The sequence below is a fragment of the Diutina rugosa genome (genome assembly GCF_008704595.1).
Source record: "Diutina rugosa strain CBS 613 chromosome Unknown scaffold66_size57219, whole genome shotgun sequence".
Classification (NCBI taxonomy): Eukaryota; Fungi; Ascomycota; class Pichiomycetes; order Serinales; family Debaryomycetaceae; genus Diutina; species Diutina rugosa.
The window spans coordinates 1-16,363 of NW_022995206.1; the positions used below are offsets into that span (position 1 = coordinate 1).

Genomic DNA, 16,363 nt, shown 5'->3' on the forward strand with positions numbered 1-16,363 from the left:
GGGGGGGCTTACTAAAAAAAGGTGGGTCCTGTCTGTAAGGCCAGTGCGGGTGTCGAATAGGCTCACTCGGATAGCGAAGGAGACGACACCCAGGAGACGGGGGCGCCAGCCCCGCGGCTCCTGAGCATAGACATAGTAGCTACCATAGCAGCTACCATGGACTTGGATGTAGTAGTCTGGTCAAGGCTAGGATGTTAACAGTCTGGTCAGGGCTTGGATGTTAGAGAGTTAATCACGTGCGAGGCGGCGAGGTGCCGATCCCGATTTGAGAGGCGAAAAAAAACCCGTACGGGGACCGTCCCTCACTCACCACCCACTCCCCGGCTTCCTCCATCCATTCAACGCTTCACCCGCCATGGACAGCGCCGCGCCCAAGAGGATCACCAAGGAGTACTTAGCCGCCGTTGCCCGCCAGCCGTTGGCGCTGGCGGCGGCGGCGGTCGTGCCGATGGCCAAGGACCAGCACGGGTGCCGCTTCCTCCAGAAACGGTTGGACGAGCTGGCGGGGGCGCCCGCGGCCCAGCGCCAGCGGGACTTCGCCGTGATATACGAAGCGGTGTTCCCGCACATGTACGAGTTGATTATCGACCCCTTTGGCAACTACTTGGTCCAGAAGATGGTGGGGTATTGTTCTGCTGGCCAGTTGGCGCTGGTGTTGATGCACTTAAAGCCGAACTTGTTTCAGATCTCGATTAACCAACACGGCACCCGGGCGTTACAGAAATTAATTGATGCTTGCAGTTCAACGACGACGACCAGTGGTGGTGCTACCACCACTAATGTCGGCGCTACCATGTTGAGTAACCACGGCGCTACCATGTCGGCCCTCCCCATCCTCATTGAAGGTCTCAGTCCCTACATCATCGACTTGATTAAGGACCTCAACGGCAACCACGTCATCCAGAAAATCCTCAACAAGTTCGGCCCCACTGATTGCCAGTTTATTTACGAAGCGATCATCGCCGATTTGGCCACTGTCGCCACTCATAAACATGGTTGTTGCGTCCTTCAAAAATGCTTGAATCACGTGACCCAGCCCCAGCTTGCACAATTTGCCACCGCCATCCTCCTGCCACCGACGTTTACTCAATTGATAAACGATCAATTCGGCAACTACGTCGTCCAGTACTTGATTCTGATCAATCTGGGCGACATCAACACTCAGGTGTTTGCCAATTTCGTCCGCGCCGGCGTCGCCCAGTTGTGCAATTTGAAATTCTCGCTGAACGTCGTGGAGAAATTTCTTAAAAATTGCTACGCCAACGAAGTGACCAACCCGAGATTCTCGCTGCTTAAATTCGATTTGATTTACCACATTCTTATCTATGATCTCAACAAGTTGATTAACGATCCTTACGGTAATTACGTGGTGCAAACATTGATCGATATCGTGATTAACCCCCACGTCCAGTACTTGGGCCCCCACGGCGAGTTTATGGTCGACAAACTAGCGCTCTTACTCCCTCAAGGCTACGGTGTTGACGACGACACGTTACAGATTGCCATCATCAAAACGTGGTTTCAGAAGTGCAAGATCGTCCTGTCGTTTGGCAAGCGCATCCAGCTGAAAATCAACATCATCTTGAATAACCTGGCGCGGCCTCATCCGCATTTGCACCAGCAACCGCCGCGCCACTATGGCCAGCGGTCGTCGCTGGCGCCTCATCCGCTGATGAATCACCACGTTACCTGGGCGCCGCAACCAGCGCTGGCAGCGCCCGGCGCCGTCAATGGCGCGCCCGGCGCGGGGGCGCCGATGGCGCTGCTGGCGCCGTGGCTCACCCAGGGCAGCTACGCCGTCAACATGACCGCCAACGGCGAGTTCGTCGCCGACTACTCGTTGCCGCCGCTGCGGTCGCTCTCGGTGCTGCTGCTGATCGCCGGCGGGGCGCCGCTGGTGGTGCTGAGCGCCGACGGCCGCGGCGCCGTCGATGGCGGCGCTTCTGGTGCCCCCGACTTCCACGTCGGCGGCCACGCCCGCCAGGTGCTGATGGCGCTGCTGACCGATACCACCAACACGCTCGGCCACCGGCTGCAGCTGCTGATCTCGCTGCTTCCCGGCGCCGGCCTGGCGTCGTTAGCGCCGTTGGCGCCGTTCCCGCAGCTGGCGAGCGCGTACACGGTGCTGAACCCGTTGCTGCTGGCGGCGCTGCTGCTGGTGTGGCACCCGCAGGCGCCGGCGCACCACTCGTTGTTGGCGCCGACCCACTCCCACTATGGTGGCAGCGATTTGTTGGCGCCGCTGGGGGCGCTGCTGCTGCTGTTGGCGCCGTTCGCGATGGCGTCGATGGCGCCAATGGCGCTGATGGCGCCGCACCTGGGGCTCGCGCCGGCGCTCGCGCCCAACTTGGGTACTGGCTACCACCACCGCCACTCGCTGGCGTTCGACCAGCTGCCGTTGTTTCCTTAGAAATTGAAGGAAGCCTGTATTTCTATCCCGGCTCGTCGCCTCTCCCCATTTTGCACGCACAACCTGAAACACAACCCCCTTGAGAGGGTGTGTCAGGTTCTGCGCTTGTACTACCAACTGCCACACATCTTGTTAATACCCGTGACCATGATGATTACGAAAACTTATTCAAAAATACCCCCCCAACCATGTACGTGATGTTTACCAATAAAAGCATAGCATTTAACCATAGAACGTGTTTCATATCTGAAACAAGTCCTAGAGTTTTACCTAGAGTAGAGTAGTAGCTATTAATGTCGTATACGTATCGGATCTCGGACTTCCTTGGACACCGAGAATGAGTGAGGTGATGAATACAGATGGACCCACTGTTAAGCAATTTCGTTCAATTATTTTGAAGTCAGTTTCATGGTCGTTTCATTGGTTGTTTTAGAATATCATGGGTCCATGATACTCTTAGTTATGGCTGCCCGTCTGGTGTTGTTGCCGTCGTACCGCCCGTCGCAATCGAAAAATTGTTCGCAGCCCTGGCCCCTAAGCCCAGGCACAAAAAAAAATGAAGGTGACACGTGAGCATAGCACAAAATAAGCCGACTGCAATTACCATCCTAAACGACGTTTCAATATCGGTGTCTCCCGATGAAACCGGTATCAGCCCACCCCTGTTTCACAACTACCCCCGTATAGCTCCGTCAACCCCCAGTTCCGCCCCAGTCAGTGGAGACAAGGGGGCAAGCAAGGCTACGCCGGTCATTTATCGCCCAATCGGGTAAAGGCAAGGTGGGCTCGGCGCCCGACGCTAATTGTGAGTGGGCGAGTGTACTGAGCCCCAGCCCACGAATCCAAGTGTGAAACAAAGGCGGCAAGACCCCTTTATCGGGCGGACAGTTGAAACACGATGTCGATGTGCGGGGGCCGTAGCAATGACTTTAAATATCTTATAGTAGTTGAGTTACAACCAATGTTTCACCCTGTGATGGAGAACTTATCCCGGTGGAACGTGTTTGGGGTGTCATCGTCTTGGCTATACGACATCAGGGCTTTGCTATGCCCTCGATCCGGGTGCGATGGCCCCGGTCAATGGCTGCCTAACCGCATGTTTATTATTATCCCTCTACCCACTCTCACCTAAAATCACCACCACAAATTGCTACGATTCTCACATTGGCAATGATAATGATGGATTAGGCTCGATATCAGATCTTGTAGCAAGTTTCCCCCTGTAGCAACTTCAATCTCATACAGGTGATTTGGAAACGGGTGGCGATACAGGGGGTGGAGGCGAGGGGCGATTTGGTGACGCAATGCGCGAACCAAGAATGTATCTACGGCTTGCTGTCGGCGGATGGCGGGTGGAGATAATGGAGTCTATTAGGAGAGAGGCGGGGTGTAATGGGAAGAGGAGAGTCGGTGTAGAACCCGTAGCACCCGAAGGAAACCCCCTTCGGTTGCCAGTCTGGAAATTTGTGGCCAAGACGTACCATCACGCGAGGTGCGTTTTATTGTCTAGTTTCACTTCATGCTTCATAATACGTGGTGTTTGTAATATGGTCATGGACAATAATCTGCTGAGAGCGCGAAGGAAAGTGGCTCACGAAGGGATGCGCGCATGCTGTGAGCGCGCGCGGTGAATTCTAAAACGGGAAACACCTTTACTTTCGGGACTTAAGACCATGCATGTACTCTATATCAAACGGTAATAGTGGAGGCGCTGCTGACGCTCGGTGATATAACTTCCACTCACCCCCCCGGCAAGTACCATCGAATATTCTAAAACACGTTAGTGATGGTTTCAGGTTACGTTTCAGAAGTCGGTGTCGGGGGGTGGTTTCCGGCACGGGCTCAAGTGCGCATGTTCCTTATTGCCGTAAGAATTTTCTCTCTCATCGCGGATGGGGTGGTGATCGATTTGGTTGGGTGCAAAAAAAAAAAAAAAAAAAAAAAANGAGATTTTCCCGGTTAAGTGCGGGCGGCAAGCTCCTATGCACCGCGAAGCGCGCGCGCGCGCGACCCTCGCATTACGCGCCCTGGCCCCGGTTGCGAGCCCGAGACAACGATAATTTACCAAAACTCTATATTAGCTAATGAAGTATTACTTTCTCCGCTTGGCGCGGTCCCACGCCGACATCGCCTTGCGCTTTCTCAGCGTCCCCTCCAGCATCAGCCGGTCGTTATTGAAAATCGAAAAATCCTCACCGCCAAACGTGTGCATCTGATCACGGCGCTGGTGGTGTTTGCTCTTCTGGGTCTTCTTTTCCGGCAACCGAGTGAAATTGGCCTCTTCATAGTCCTGGATTTCCTGTTCGCGCCGCTTGTCGTGCGCGGTCTTGACGCCGCCCCGCCCGTGGTCGACGATCGTCAGCCCGATCAGCGCCTCGACCAGAGGTGCGTCCAGCTGTTCGCGCAAGTATTCTTCCATCGACTGGAGCTTCTTGGTCTTGGGCTCATTAGCATCGTCAATACCGCTGTCGGTGGTGGGCAACGCCGCCGCCGCCAACTTCGGCGGACGGTACTTGCCGTCAGACTTGTCGGATGTGGTCCCGGCCTTGCCGGCGCCGGAAGTGGCGGAAGTGTCGGGCTTGAAATTGAGCTCGTCCTCGGACTCGGAATCCAGCGCCGCGTCGCTACCATCACTTTCAACATCACTACCCTTACCGGTGGTGGCGTCGCCCTCAGCCGCGTCCTGAGCGCGCTGCTGGCGCTCGACCACTCGTTGATGTTCTCGGGTATAGGTTCTAAGCATCTTATCAAGCTGGTAAGCCAACTTCTTCTCCAACGGGCGCACCCCCTTTTCCATCGCCACTCGCTGGACGACGGTGCGCTCGACGGGCGCCGCGTCGTAGCTGGCGCCATCGAGCCGCTGTAAGTGCTCAAGCACCGCGAGCACGGCGTTGGACACGTAGCCTAGAACCACCTGGTTCTTTAACAGCAAAAGCGATACCCCTTCGGCTTCGGTTTTACCGGTTTTATCGAGGATATCCCGGACGAACTCGGGTGTGTCCTGGTCGATTTCGACGGCGGAAACCACCAGCTGCGCCTGCTCCATCGCCAGCGCCATCTGTTTTAGTATCTCGTCCATTCTTGTGGCTTCTGTAGGCTTGGTTATTTGAAGGGAACCTTCGTAGGGAACTTCGTAGGGTAACAGTAGATGGCGGCGATGCGATGGAGCGCGCGCGATGAGCCGCGATAAGATAAACAGCACTACCACAAAGAAGGCCAAGAGTAATGAAGTTATTTGAGACTAAGCAGACTCCTAGAACATTAAGAAAGCCCATATATCTCATCACAACTCAAATCCTTCGATAATCTAATAGGTTAGTGATGTCAACACCCGTTCTTCTTGTTTCTTTTAATGGGGTCGCGCACGCCCCCCCCTCAGGCGCTCATCGCGCACTATCATCTTTAGCCACCACCAGCTTAATATACCACATCCCTAATACTTTGCCATGCCCCAGAACGAGTATATCGAGCAACATATAAAGCAGCACGGGCGCCGGCTCGACCACGAAGAGCGGAAACGCAAGCGCGAGGCCAGAGAAGGCCACCGCATCGCTAAGGACGCCCAGACGTTGAAGGGATGGAGAGGGAAGCAATTCGCCAAAAAGAGATACCTGGAGAAGGTGGCGCTCAAAAAGAAGATCAAAGCGCACCAGGAGCTGAAGGTGAATGGTCCGGCCACTCCCGTGGACAATTCCGAGGCGTTGCCCACTTACCTTTTGGACCGTCAGACCAATAACTCCGCCAAGGCGTTGTCGTCGCTGATCAAGCAGAAACGGTTGGAAAAAGCCGACAAGTTCTCGGTGCCGTTGCCCAAAGTGCGGGGGATCTCGGAAGAAGAGATGTTCAAGGTGGTGAAGACGGGGAAACTGAAACTGAAGCTGTGGAAGCGGATGATCACCAAACACACGTTTGTCGGCGAGGGATTCACCAGACGACCGGTAAAGGTGGAAAGAATCATCAGACCGCTGGCATTAAGACAAAAGAAAGCCAACGTCACCCACCCGGAGCTTGGCGTCACCGTCTTCTTGCCGATTCTCTCGGTGAAGAAGAACCCTCAACTGCCGATGTACACTCAATTAGGGGTATTGACCAAGGGGACGATTATCGAAGTGAACGTGTCGGAATTGGGGTTGGTCACTGCCGGTGGTAAAGTGGTGTGGGGTAAATACGCCCAGATCACCAACGAACCCGATCGGGATGGGTGTGTCAACGCCGTGTTGCTCGTGTAAGCACAACAATGAATTTTAATGGAGTATTTAATCATTTAGAAGCTTTTTAAGATAACGAAGATATAAATTCATAACATGAGATGATTCTTTTTGAGAGCATTTGTAGTCTGTATATGTTAGCCGACAATTTCGAGAAGACTAAACAAACTATGAAATACTGGCTTAGTCCACTTATAATGAGCATGTCTCAAAGGGTAGGCCAAGGGGTAGCTCAAATGGGATTAGCTATAGGATATTGGCATGTCTTACGAATTACATCTTGTGAAAGTTCAGGTCTTACCTGATATGTATTTCGAGACAGTGACAATAAGTCATGATTAATCTCGAATTATGAATTAAATTTCATGATATCTTCATCGTCAGTTCATAATTATTCCAAATAATGAAAGTGGGCCACGTCGAGCAATTCTTTAAGTAAACAAGTTTGGTGATGGCACAGAATTACAAGGCTTGTTTCCCTAATATTCCATTAAAACGATAAAGGATGGTAAAGATAAAATACACAAAAACGAAAACGATGGTAAAATACACAAAATGAAGCGATTGTTTTCTACGCCGTCACTCACTCTTCGCGGTGTAGGCCTGTTTCCACAGCCAGTACTCGTCGAGTCTCGCCGCGGCGTACTTGGCGTACTCAAAGTCGATATTGGAAATCTCCAGCTGGATCATCGCCCAGATCCCCCAGTAGAAACCGGGGAGCCCGTAGAACGCCTGGATCTCGTCAATGAGACCGTCAATGTCTTTATCAGTGGCCACGCCTTGGAGGTAACCGGTTACAAATTGCCTCATCACCGGGTTCAGCTTGCTGGGCACAGGAATGGCGTCGCGGTTACAGTCAAACCCCTGCCATTCCGCCAAGTGGTTGGCGATGTCAAACGCTCTGGGGGCAGGCAACATGTACTCGTAGTCGATAAAACGAATCGGGTTATCCTCGGGTTTAGGGAGAGGCGGCACCGGCGCCAGCGCCTCGGCAATTGTGTAGTTGGCGGGGATAATCACGTTCCCCGAAAGGAGATCGCAGTGGCACAGCACTACCGGCAGCGCCAGCGACCCAAGCGTCTTTCTCACCCAGGCAAACTCGGCGGCAATGACCTCCTTGATGTTTTCCGCCAGCACTTCGACACCGGGGAGGTGGTCGGCGAACAGTTCCACGAGTTCTGTACGCACGGGGACGATGGCAATCCACTCCTCGATGAGCTCCCACACATTTGAGATAAACCGCTTTTTCGGTTTCCGTTTGCCTTCTTTCTTTCTCGGGTCTTTCCGCTTCAGAAACTGGCGCACTTTGGCCACGCCAACTTCAATCAAGTGGGTGTCAATCCGCCGGTGCCAAAGGCCTAACTGCTCAGCCACTAGAGGGTAGATGTGGGGGTTGGGCAACTCAATAGGTTTAAGCAGTCGTCCAGGGAAAAACCCGTAGATAACGCCATTTTTGAACCGACAGTGGACGGGGGGAGCCAACCCCAAGGCGTGTAAATGGAGCTGAGAAACAAACTCACGGTGGCGATCAATAATTAGATTGGTACCGTGGCCATACACCCGGCACAACAATTGTCTCCCCAGCGGCTTGTGGTGGCACTTAAGCAACATATTGGTGATACCGCCGGTAAGCCTCTCCACACTAACATCATCGCTTGAATCCCACAGCATCACTTTGGCAAGCAACTGTTTGAGCTCGGCAAAGTTGGTATCGAGGTTTTCTTGAAGGTTGAGCACGTATTTCGGGAAATAGAGGGCGTGGCTCAGCTCGCCTTTATTATTGTTGTTTTCAGCGTGGGGGGCGTCGTCTTCCAGCTCCGTCCCCGAGACCAACCCAGAAACGTTTTCAGCGTCGGAAAGCAGCGGATTGTTCAACAGATAGAGCAAGTTCTTCTTCAAATGGAGCTTATTCGGGAACACGTCCAGGACGTCGACGCGCAGGGCGGCGTTGTCGACGACCTTGCGGCCGTTGTACTCTTCGAGGGGCACGCAGTACACCTGGTTCCCTTCGATGTAGCAGTAGGCGCCGGTGCTGGCGCCGTCGTCGGCGGCGTCCATGGCGACTTAAGGATACGGTGGTGGCGGGGCAACCTCGGGGAAAAGATAAGCTAGCCGCACGCGACCGAGAGCGACCCAGTGGGCAGGCGAAGCTCCGCCGCCGAGCCGCTGGCAAAAGAGATTTCCTTATAAATTTATGTTTATTGATTTGAGCGGGATGAGTTGAAGTTATCAGGCAATTTTTGAAAATATTCCTCCTAAGGTGGCGGAGCTAATTGATAGGGGGAGTGGCTCGTCATCGCCCGCGGCGCGCGGCTGGCGCCCTCGGGTTCGCCGGGGCAACGTTACATTGCGGCCAGAGTCTACTACCTAGTAGTCAAATTGCTATTGTTTTGGTTGTTTCGGAGGCTGGTGCCGAGACTGCCTGTTTACCATGCTTGATCTAGATTCAGGGGCATCAGCCCGACATTGCCGTTAATACCTAATTTTAGAATGTCTCCACGAATACGATTAGCTATGGCGACGCCCACCACTGGTACAAACACTATCAATTGTACTATTTGACAAATACAAACATCAAGGTAGAATATAGAGCAGCATTTATGGTCTCAAGTAAATAAAACTACGTTCAGTACAGTGTCAGGGCTTATAGGGGCCACGGGGGCCGCCAGGGCTCTTTATGGGCTTGGCCCTCGTATCGGTCCTCATCTCAAGGCCCCATATATGGGACAGAGTATAGAAGGGGAAACATGATGGATTACTTCGATTTCTGGCGAATACAGATATCTTTTGAAAAGTAAAATCATGAATACAATTCTTCAAGGGTAGTGGTGTCTGATATTTGATAACGTAAAAGGCAATTAGCTAAACATTGAGGCAAGCAGAACCCATTTTTTAGCTTGTTCTGCTCGTTGAGAACTGCGAATACTTTCGCAAGCATTCCAACGCTGGTTTTCCTGCCATTTCTTTAGGGTATAGGGGGTGCTACGCCTAGCTCACCCTGGTGACGTCTCTATACGTGAATAATGTATGCTTTAGCCGTTATTATTATAATCAGCAAAGCTCGTGTTATCAAACGCGTTTCAATTCAATTCAACGTCAATTGCCTGTCAATTGCGTTCGAAGTCTTTCTCCACCAATTTTCATCAAACGGTGGGGTTAGCCGTATTCGCACATAAGCTCATTGTTATGGTTACCTGCACACTAATGACTCACTCGTCTAAGCATGGTCAATGGCTATTCAAAGGTAATTCTGTTTAATCAAAGGAGTTACTGGTGCCCGTGATGCCTCCGAATACTCCTAGCAATGTTTCAAATGAACAGACTAAAGGTTTGCCATTCCAACAGTTTCCCGACCTTCCCAATGAGATCCAGCGCTTCATATACTCTCTCGTCGACGTGCCGCTGGTGTGTCGAGCCTACGTGGCATTCGCTCCTTACTGGAGTGTTGGCCCAGCCGCCGATTACCTCAAAAAGCGCACGGTAAACGTGTCTCTTGTGGCCACTACCAGAAGCGATACGGCCATCAATTTTGATACTCTCGCTAAACTACCTCCGTGTGATGTTAGTGTTGAAGCAACGGTGAGAACGTGGCCTCACACGACTCGCCGGCTTGACCAGGTCACAGTGAGACTGCTACTGGTGGATATGAATGGGGAGTTTGGTACGCGGTTCCACGGCAACTTCCACGACTTGAAACACCCTCTCAAGTCGCTTAAGCTTTTCAGCGTCTCCCTCAGCACATCCCAGATCCCCGCCAGCGTACAACATCTCCAATTAAGCTTGTGCTCGCAGTCATTTATGAGAAACTTGGACACGTTGGAAAACCTTGAGAAATTGGTCCTCGACAGTCTCCTCGATAACCAAATCACACTACCCCACTCGCTCGTTGATATCTCACTCGCCGGTGAGTTTCACGTCGACTGCAACTTGCCTAAGCTTAGAGTGGCTAGAGACTGCGATAGGTACAACCTTCCCTGGAGTCAAATGGAAACGGTCACCGACTGCGATGGTATCCCTAAGGTGACCAGTTTGGACAATTTACGAAGCATCCATGTCCGCTCACTGGCCGTCCCCGTGTCGTTTCGAGGTATTTGGTGCCCCAAACTCACCGTGGTGAAAATCTTTGGTTACCGTGCTGATTTCCGTATTAATGATGATGACGCCTCATCGATGTTTGATGATTCGCAAATGGCACAATTGACCGAATTGATTGCTCCTGACTTCACCGTAACTAATTTCACTCCGTTTGAGCTGCTTCAAAACGTCCACGTGAAACTTGTTGAGCCCTTGACAGATAGACTTGTTTTACCATCAGCATTGGAGACGCTTGCAGTTTCAACAGAAGTCCCTGTGACAGGAGTTCCCTCTCAAATTAAAACCCTCTGTGTCGCTGCCAACCATAACGACGTTTCCATTGCTTCTGACAATTTGCGGAGTGTGACTTTATCTCAGGCCCATGACGTCATCCTCCTGTGTCCTCGACTTACGTGCTTGAAAGTAAGCGAGTTCTCCGGCAGTATCAAGTTGGATATACCTAAGCTTGAATCTGCCGACATTGATGGTGGCAAATGCGATGTGGTGTCCGTTTTGAGTCAAATCAGCGCCGCTTCTTTGAAGATAAGCTATTGCTCTTTTCAAAGCTTGATACTCAATAACCCTATGGACCGATTGGTGTTGAACGGTTGCAAACTCGATGAACTTACAGTGGAAGCGTGGGAAGTGGATATCCGTATGACAATCATCTCTCGGCGTACGAGTATCACCGCCGACACCGTCAATATCCACATCTACGATGAAGAAGTACCCGCAAAATTAAGCTTACGCTGTCGGAAGTTGTCTACGCCTATCTTGGATCCCCGGTGCTACCGTGACGTGGAATCGCTTACTCTCTGGCCCAAAGACCACGCGTCATCAAAGTTCATCCCCCATAACACGTTGACACCAAACGCATTGGTGGACTGCCAGGCATTGGAGAAGCTAGAGCTCAAAGAGATTTCCATCGCCAGCACCAAGGACGACCCTCTCGTCATCCCGGCTACCGTCAAATCGTTGATTATCAAGGACATTATGGCGGACGAGTTGTGGCTTGAATTCAGAGACGAATCCCGACTCGAACACTTCGAATTGACCTTGTCTGAGTATGCAGCTAACGACTCGCCTTGTTTTACCATGGAAACCCTTGGCCTACACCAAAAACCCCCGTCCTTCTACTGTCCTCTCCTCGAGAACTATCACTAGCAGAATTTATTCTAAAGCTTGTTTAGGCTTATTCTGACTTCGTCGCCACGTCCCAAAGAAGACGACGGTACCATCAGCGATCGTGTCAGTTAAGCTGCTCATGAGGAGCATGGCTACGTTTGCATTAAAACAATCGATATATTCCCGTGGCTTGTGTATCTGGTCTGGCGGTGCCTCCCACGCACAGCAGAAACCGCTATCTGCGTTATCAGGGCAAGCTCTTGCGGAGAAGTGTACTTACAAGGTCATTAGATAAGGTCCATATATTGTGTATCAACAAAATGTGAATAATTTGAGAATTGAAAAAAGTACAAAAATTGTGATGTTATTAGTCTTTCGTAGCGAGTGAGATATGTGTCCTCTCCAGGCGGGTTCTACCCCGAGTGGCGTCATCGGCTCCACCCCAATCACAAGATCAAGTCAACGCAAATATCAGCTTTCGTGGCAGCAGCAGGATACTTCGTAGTACGTGTGTTTTGGTTCCACAAGCGCTTCAGGATTCATAGTCGGAGAGTCATAATTCTTCACCATGAATTCTAGGGGAAGGATACCACCAGTATTTATACCTCAGAAGGGGCTCTCTATGGACAGCCTGTTGTCCCGTTGACGAGGCATGCCTGACCCCGTTCCCCTCACCCGCCCCGCCATTGTTTCCATCGTCTAATTTGCTAAGCCTAGATAATAATCTCATCGTATACCGTTTAGTGGCAGATTTAAATTACATGGTGTAGTTGACCAGGCGTATATTAGACTGAAGCTAAAACAGGCCCAACACTATCTGTCGATTACTGGTAGCCACCACTGAGTAAAAATTAACTTGTTGCCGCAGCGTCACTCGGGAATGTGGTTGACGAGACGACGCATGGCGACAATGGCGATGAAGAGGGGAATGGAACCGACGCTCCCCAGGCGTTAATGAAATCATTGCCGTAGGACTATCTATCTTTCTTGTCTATTAAAACTAAGATCATTTGAAATACGTACTGGAAGATGTATTGCCATTATCAAGTACAGCCTATGAATGGTGAATAAATCATTTCGGAAACAGACTGACACGGCCATCATCCTTATCCGAACCTGAGCCTGACGATGTAAGTCAAATCTGGTATGACTCCGAGGTTACCTGGTATAGATCATGCAGCGGGTCAAACCTAGTCGTTTCCCTGAAGAATCTCCGAGTACCGTACCACTACTCGACCCTCGACCACAAACTGGTTAAGCACATCTTCAGCAAACCTAAAGTCACCACTCTGTACCCGTTGATGAACATGGTCATAAGTCACCTTGAGACTCTGCTTGATTCGCCGCACCACCCGGCGTCGTTTAATCATATAACTGCGCTGAGCGTTCTCCAATGCCTCCTGGGTACTGGGGATCGTCAGCCGCCACTCCTGCAGCGGCACCTTATTGTGGATCTGAGACTGAAGCTGGGAGTAGCTCTGTTCGTCGTCGTCTCCATCGTCACCGTCGCGATTCTCTACCATCGAATAAAATAGCCGCCGGTTATCGTAATCCTGGCGACTGATGCCTTGGTCTCGAACTACTACTGCCCCGTTGACGGAGGCGAACAGCTTGCGACCACCACCAGCTCCCAAATCGCCATTGGGGACAAAATCACTTACTGTCCACGCTTTGTCAGTCACGGGATTCGTGGTGAGATCAAGCTTTGTTCCCGGGACGTCGAGCTGAGCCACAAGGTACTGGCGGCGAAACTTCTGAGCCAACAACGGAGTAGGGTGCGGCTTACTAGGCACCACCACCAACTTCACAAGCGGCTCTTCATCTTGAGAATCGTCCACTTCATCGTCATCGTTACCACCAAGCTCAACACTAGCCTGTTTCGCCATCGTTGGCATTTGTAGAGTTGAACTAGAGTTAGTGAGCAGCGGCCTCAGTTTCAGCGGCAGCAGCTTCAGCGGACTCAGACGTTGTTTATCGGGACTGCTGGATATCTGGGTGGGGATATCGCGTTGACACTTCAGCGGCAGCAGCTTCAAAGGAGACGAGTCTGGCAGCGAGTACTGGGTGTCGACCTCAGTGCGAGGGATATTGACCAGCTTCGATCGGATGGGCAGCACCTGCTTGCGACTGAATACCCCCTGGCCCTGGCTTTGGTGACGGAGATTAGGGATATTATCCCATACACGAGCGCGTTTAGCCGGCACTTCTTCGACTTCACTAACCCCAGTCTGAGACGACCGTAACTTGGCCAATTCGTCTTCAAACCGGTCAATCTCTTGCTTTTGCGCCATCACCTGATCTTGCAAACTACTGATGATGCTTGCCTGTACCTCCACCGTCTGTTCGAGGCTGGCAATTGTCGTCAGTGCTTGCTTCGCCCGCTGGCGGTATTTCGTTGCTTGGGCCTGCAATTTCTCGATATAGTCGCCCACGTCTCGGTAGCATTGAGGCAAGCGGGACCCTGAGCCTCTGGCGGCGTCGCTCTCGTCATCGCCCATCCATCCACAGTGATGAGTAGTATGACACGCGTGAGTAAGGCGCGGGAAACTAAAGCGATAAATTGTAGATAGCAGGGTAATCAAAACAAGCCACGAAACCGAAATGAGCCATCTGAAACAACATGTCGTGATTGAATTAATTAGAAGTAATCAAGGCTATAACGATAAGTGTATTCATTATTAAATTCAATGACAAGAGGACGCGTTCACTTGTCTTCACCAAAGCGGGTGGACAAACCAACATTTCCGTTGAGGAGTAACAGACAATTTGCCTCTTCGTCGATGTCTATTTCCCCCTGATTCAATAATTACTCTCCTAGTGGTTTCCGACACTTCCGACGCCGGAAGCATCCCCGACACGCGCGCATCTCCATCGCACTCAGCATCAACGACTCCACCGTCCACACCCTCTCTATCCTCGATGTTTTCCCGGTCGGCGGGGTCCACCCCCAGTGCTCCCACGTCCAATCTCTTTGGCGGGGCCACGACCAACAATACCTCGGGTGGTGGTCTTTTTGGCAACAACAATAACCAATCACTGGGCGGCGGGCTTTTTGGCAACAACCAAAACACGGCATCAAACACTTCCAGCGGCGGCCTCTTTGGGAATAAACCAGCCACTACCGGTACTGGCACGTCAGGAGGATTATTTGGAGCCCAAAACAACACCACCAACACCTCGGGAGGCCTCTTTGGCAACAACAACAACGCTGCCAACACCAACAATACCAACACTCTGGGGGGTCTTTTTGGCAACAAACCCGCTACCGGTGGTCTTTTCGGCAACAACAACACCCTGAATAATACCACCACTAATTCTGGCGGCGGGTTATTTGGCAACAACGCCCTGAACACCAACACCAATACTTCGGGTGGTCTCTTCGGAAACAACAATAACCAGACCAGCAATACCTCTGGTGGTCTTTTTGGCAACAACAATGCTACGAGCAACACTCTGGGAGGGTTATTTGGCAGTTCTGGCGCCAATAACACCTCATCTCTGGGGGGTCTTTTCGGCAACAAGCCGGCGACGCTGACTGGCGGTGGCCTCTTTGGCAATAACAACGCTCTGAACACCACTACCAATTCTCTGGGAGGCCTCTTTGGCAACAAACCAGCGAGTTCAGGCGGTCTTTTCGGCAACAACAATGCTACCACTAACACGCTGGGAGGGTTGTTTGGCAACAATAACGCTCAAAGCAATACTCTGGGTGGTCTTTTTGGCAACCAGAACCAATCGAACCAGGCTTCCGGTGGCTTGTTCGGCAACAACGCCCAGGCCAACAACCAGGCCAATACCCAGGCGGTGCCGCTGTTGACAGCGATGACCCGGGTGGGCGACTTGCCCCCTCAGCTCAAGCAGGCGTTGGAGGAGTTGAACCAGTACATCGACACCCAGCACACCATTGCCCAGGCGCTTGAGAGCGACTCCGCCAAGCACAACCAGCTTGTGGAGCTGATCCCCGAGGACATCCGCTACTTGCAAAATAAGTTCCTGGCGACGAAGCAGGCGCTCAACTTCGATACCAACCAGCTTCTAACGTTGAAACAACAGAACAACGAACTCACCGAGGACGTGAGCAACATCATGCAGTTGATCGTCCAACTACAGACGCCGGGGCTGCGGTTGGCGCTGCTGTTCCAATTGAACGAGTTCTTCGTGAGAAAGATCAACAAGTACCGCGACATTCTCGCCGACTACGAGAAGATGGTGCTGGAGATCTCCACCGTGTTGTGCGGGTTGGAGAAGCTGTGCACCGAGGGCTTCGGCAACGTGCTCAGTGTGGTGCTGGTGATCCGCAACCAGTTCCAAATGTTCATGGAACTCTGCGAAGTGATGGCCCAGCTCCACGCCGAAGTGTTGAGAATCGCTAAATAGTTTGTATAGTGAGACCACGTAATATATCATGAGAGAAGAAATCAGTTTTCCTAGTGTTATTGGATACAAAAGCTCTTGCTATTTCATTAGCTTACTATTATTTATGTTGCTTGAGTTCGTAACTTGTTGGTTTTAAGCCTGATAATGGGATGCAGGCAATTTTCGGATG

The 16,363-nt window shown here is 51.7% G+C and overlaps 7 protein-coding genes across 7 annotated transcripts; 4 read left to right on the forward strand and 3 right to left on the reverse strand. All coding sequences in view use genetic code 12, as the record gives it.

The window, feature by feature from the left end:
• Window positions 1–355: 355 nt before the first annotated feature.
• MPT5 (Mpt5p) lies at window positions 356–2,410 on the forward strand (the record flags this gene model as incomplete). The annotated part of the gene is made up of 1 exon (XM_034158149.1): window positions 356–2,410. One exon carries the CDS (start codon window positions 356–358, stop codon window positions 2,408–2,410), a length of 2,055 nt encoding a protein of 684 aa, XP_034009989.1.
• A 2,092-nt stretch (window positions 2,411–4,502) lies between these two features.
• On the reverse strand, window positions 4,503–5,489 carry DIURU_005195 (uncharacterized protein; the record flags this gene model as incomplete). Its single annotated transcript, XM_034158150.1, has 1 exon — window positions 4,503–5,489. The coding sequence occupies one exon, from the start codon at window positions 5,487–5,489 to the stop codon at window positions 4,503–4,505; it is 987 nt and encodes a 328-aa protein (XP_034009990.1).
• A 367-nt stretch (window positions 5,490–5,856) lies between these two features.
• On the forward strand, window positions 5,857–6,639 carry DIURU_005196 (NSA2 family ribosome biogenesis protein; the record flags this gene model as incomplete). Its single annotated transcript, XM_034158151.1, has 1 exon — window positions 5,857–6,639. One exon carries the CDS (start codon window positions 5,857–5,859, stop codon window positions 6,637–6,639), a length of 783 nt encoding a protein of 260 aa, XP_034009991.1.
• A 558-nt stretch (window positions 6,640–7,197) lies between these two features.
• DIURU_005197 (uncharacterized protein) lies at window positions 7,198–8,676 on the reverse strand (the record flags this gene model as incomplete). Its single annotated transcript, XM_034158152.1, has 1 exon — window positions 7,198–8,676. The coding sequence occupies one exon, from the start codon at window positions 8,674–8,676 to the stop codon at window positions 7,198–7,200; it is 1,479 nt and encodes a 492-aa protein (XP_034009992.1).
• Window positions 8,677–9,900: 1,224 nt separating this feature from the next.
• DIURU_005198 (uncharacterized protein) lies at window positions 9,901–11,856 on the forward strand (the record flags this gene model as incomplete). Its single annotated transcript, XM_034158153.1, has 1 exon — window positions 9,901–11,856. The coding sequence occupies one exon, from the start codon at window positions 9,901–9,903 to the stop codon at window positions 11,854–11,856; it is 1,956 nt and encodes a 651-aa protein (XP_034009993.1).
• A 1,151-nt stretch (window positions 11,857–13,007) lies between these two features.
• On the reverse strand, window positions 13,008–14,315 carry DIURU_005199 (ssDNA endodeoxyribonuclease; the record flags this gene model as incomplete). Its single annotated transcript, XM_034158154.1, has 1 exon — window positions 13,008–14,315. One exon carries the CDS (start codon window positions 14,313–14,315, stop codon window positions 13,008–13,010), a length of 1,308 nt encoding a protein of 435 aa, XP_034009994.1.
• Window positions 14,316–14,736: 421 nt separating this feature from the next.
• Window positions 14,737–16,194, forward strand: NUP49 (FG-nucleoporin; the record flags this gene model as incomplete). The annotated part of the gene is made up of 1 exon (XM_034158157.1): window positions 14,737–16,194. One exon carries the CDS (start codon window positions 14,737–14,739, stop codon window positions 16,192–16,194), a length of 1,458 nt encoding a protein of 485 aa, XP_034009995.1.
• Between the last annotated feature and the right edge of the window lie 169 nt (window positions 16,195–16,363).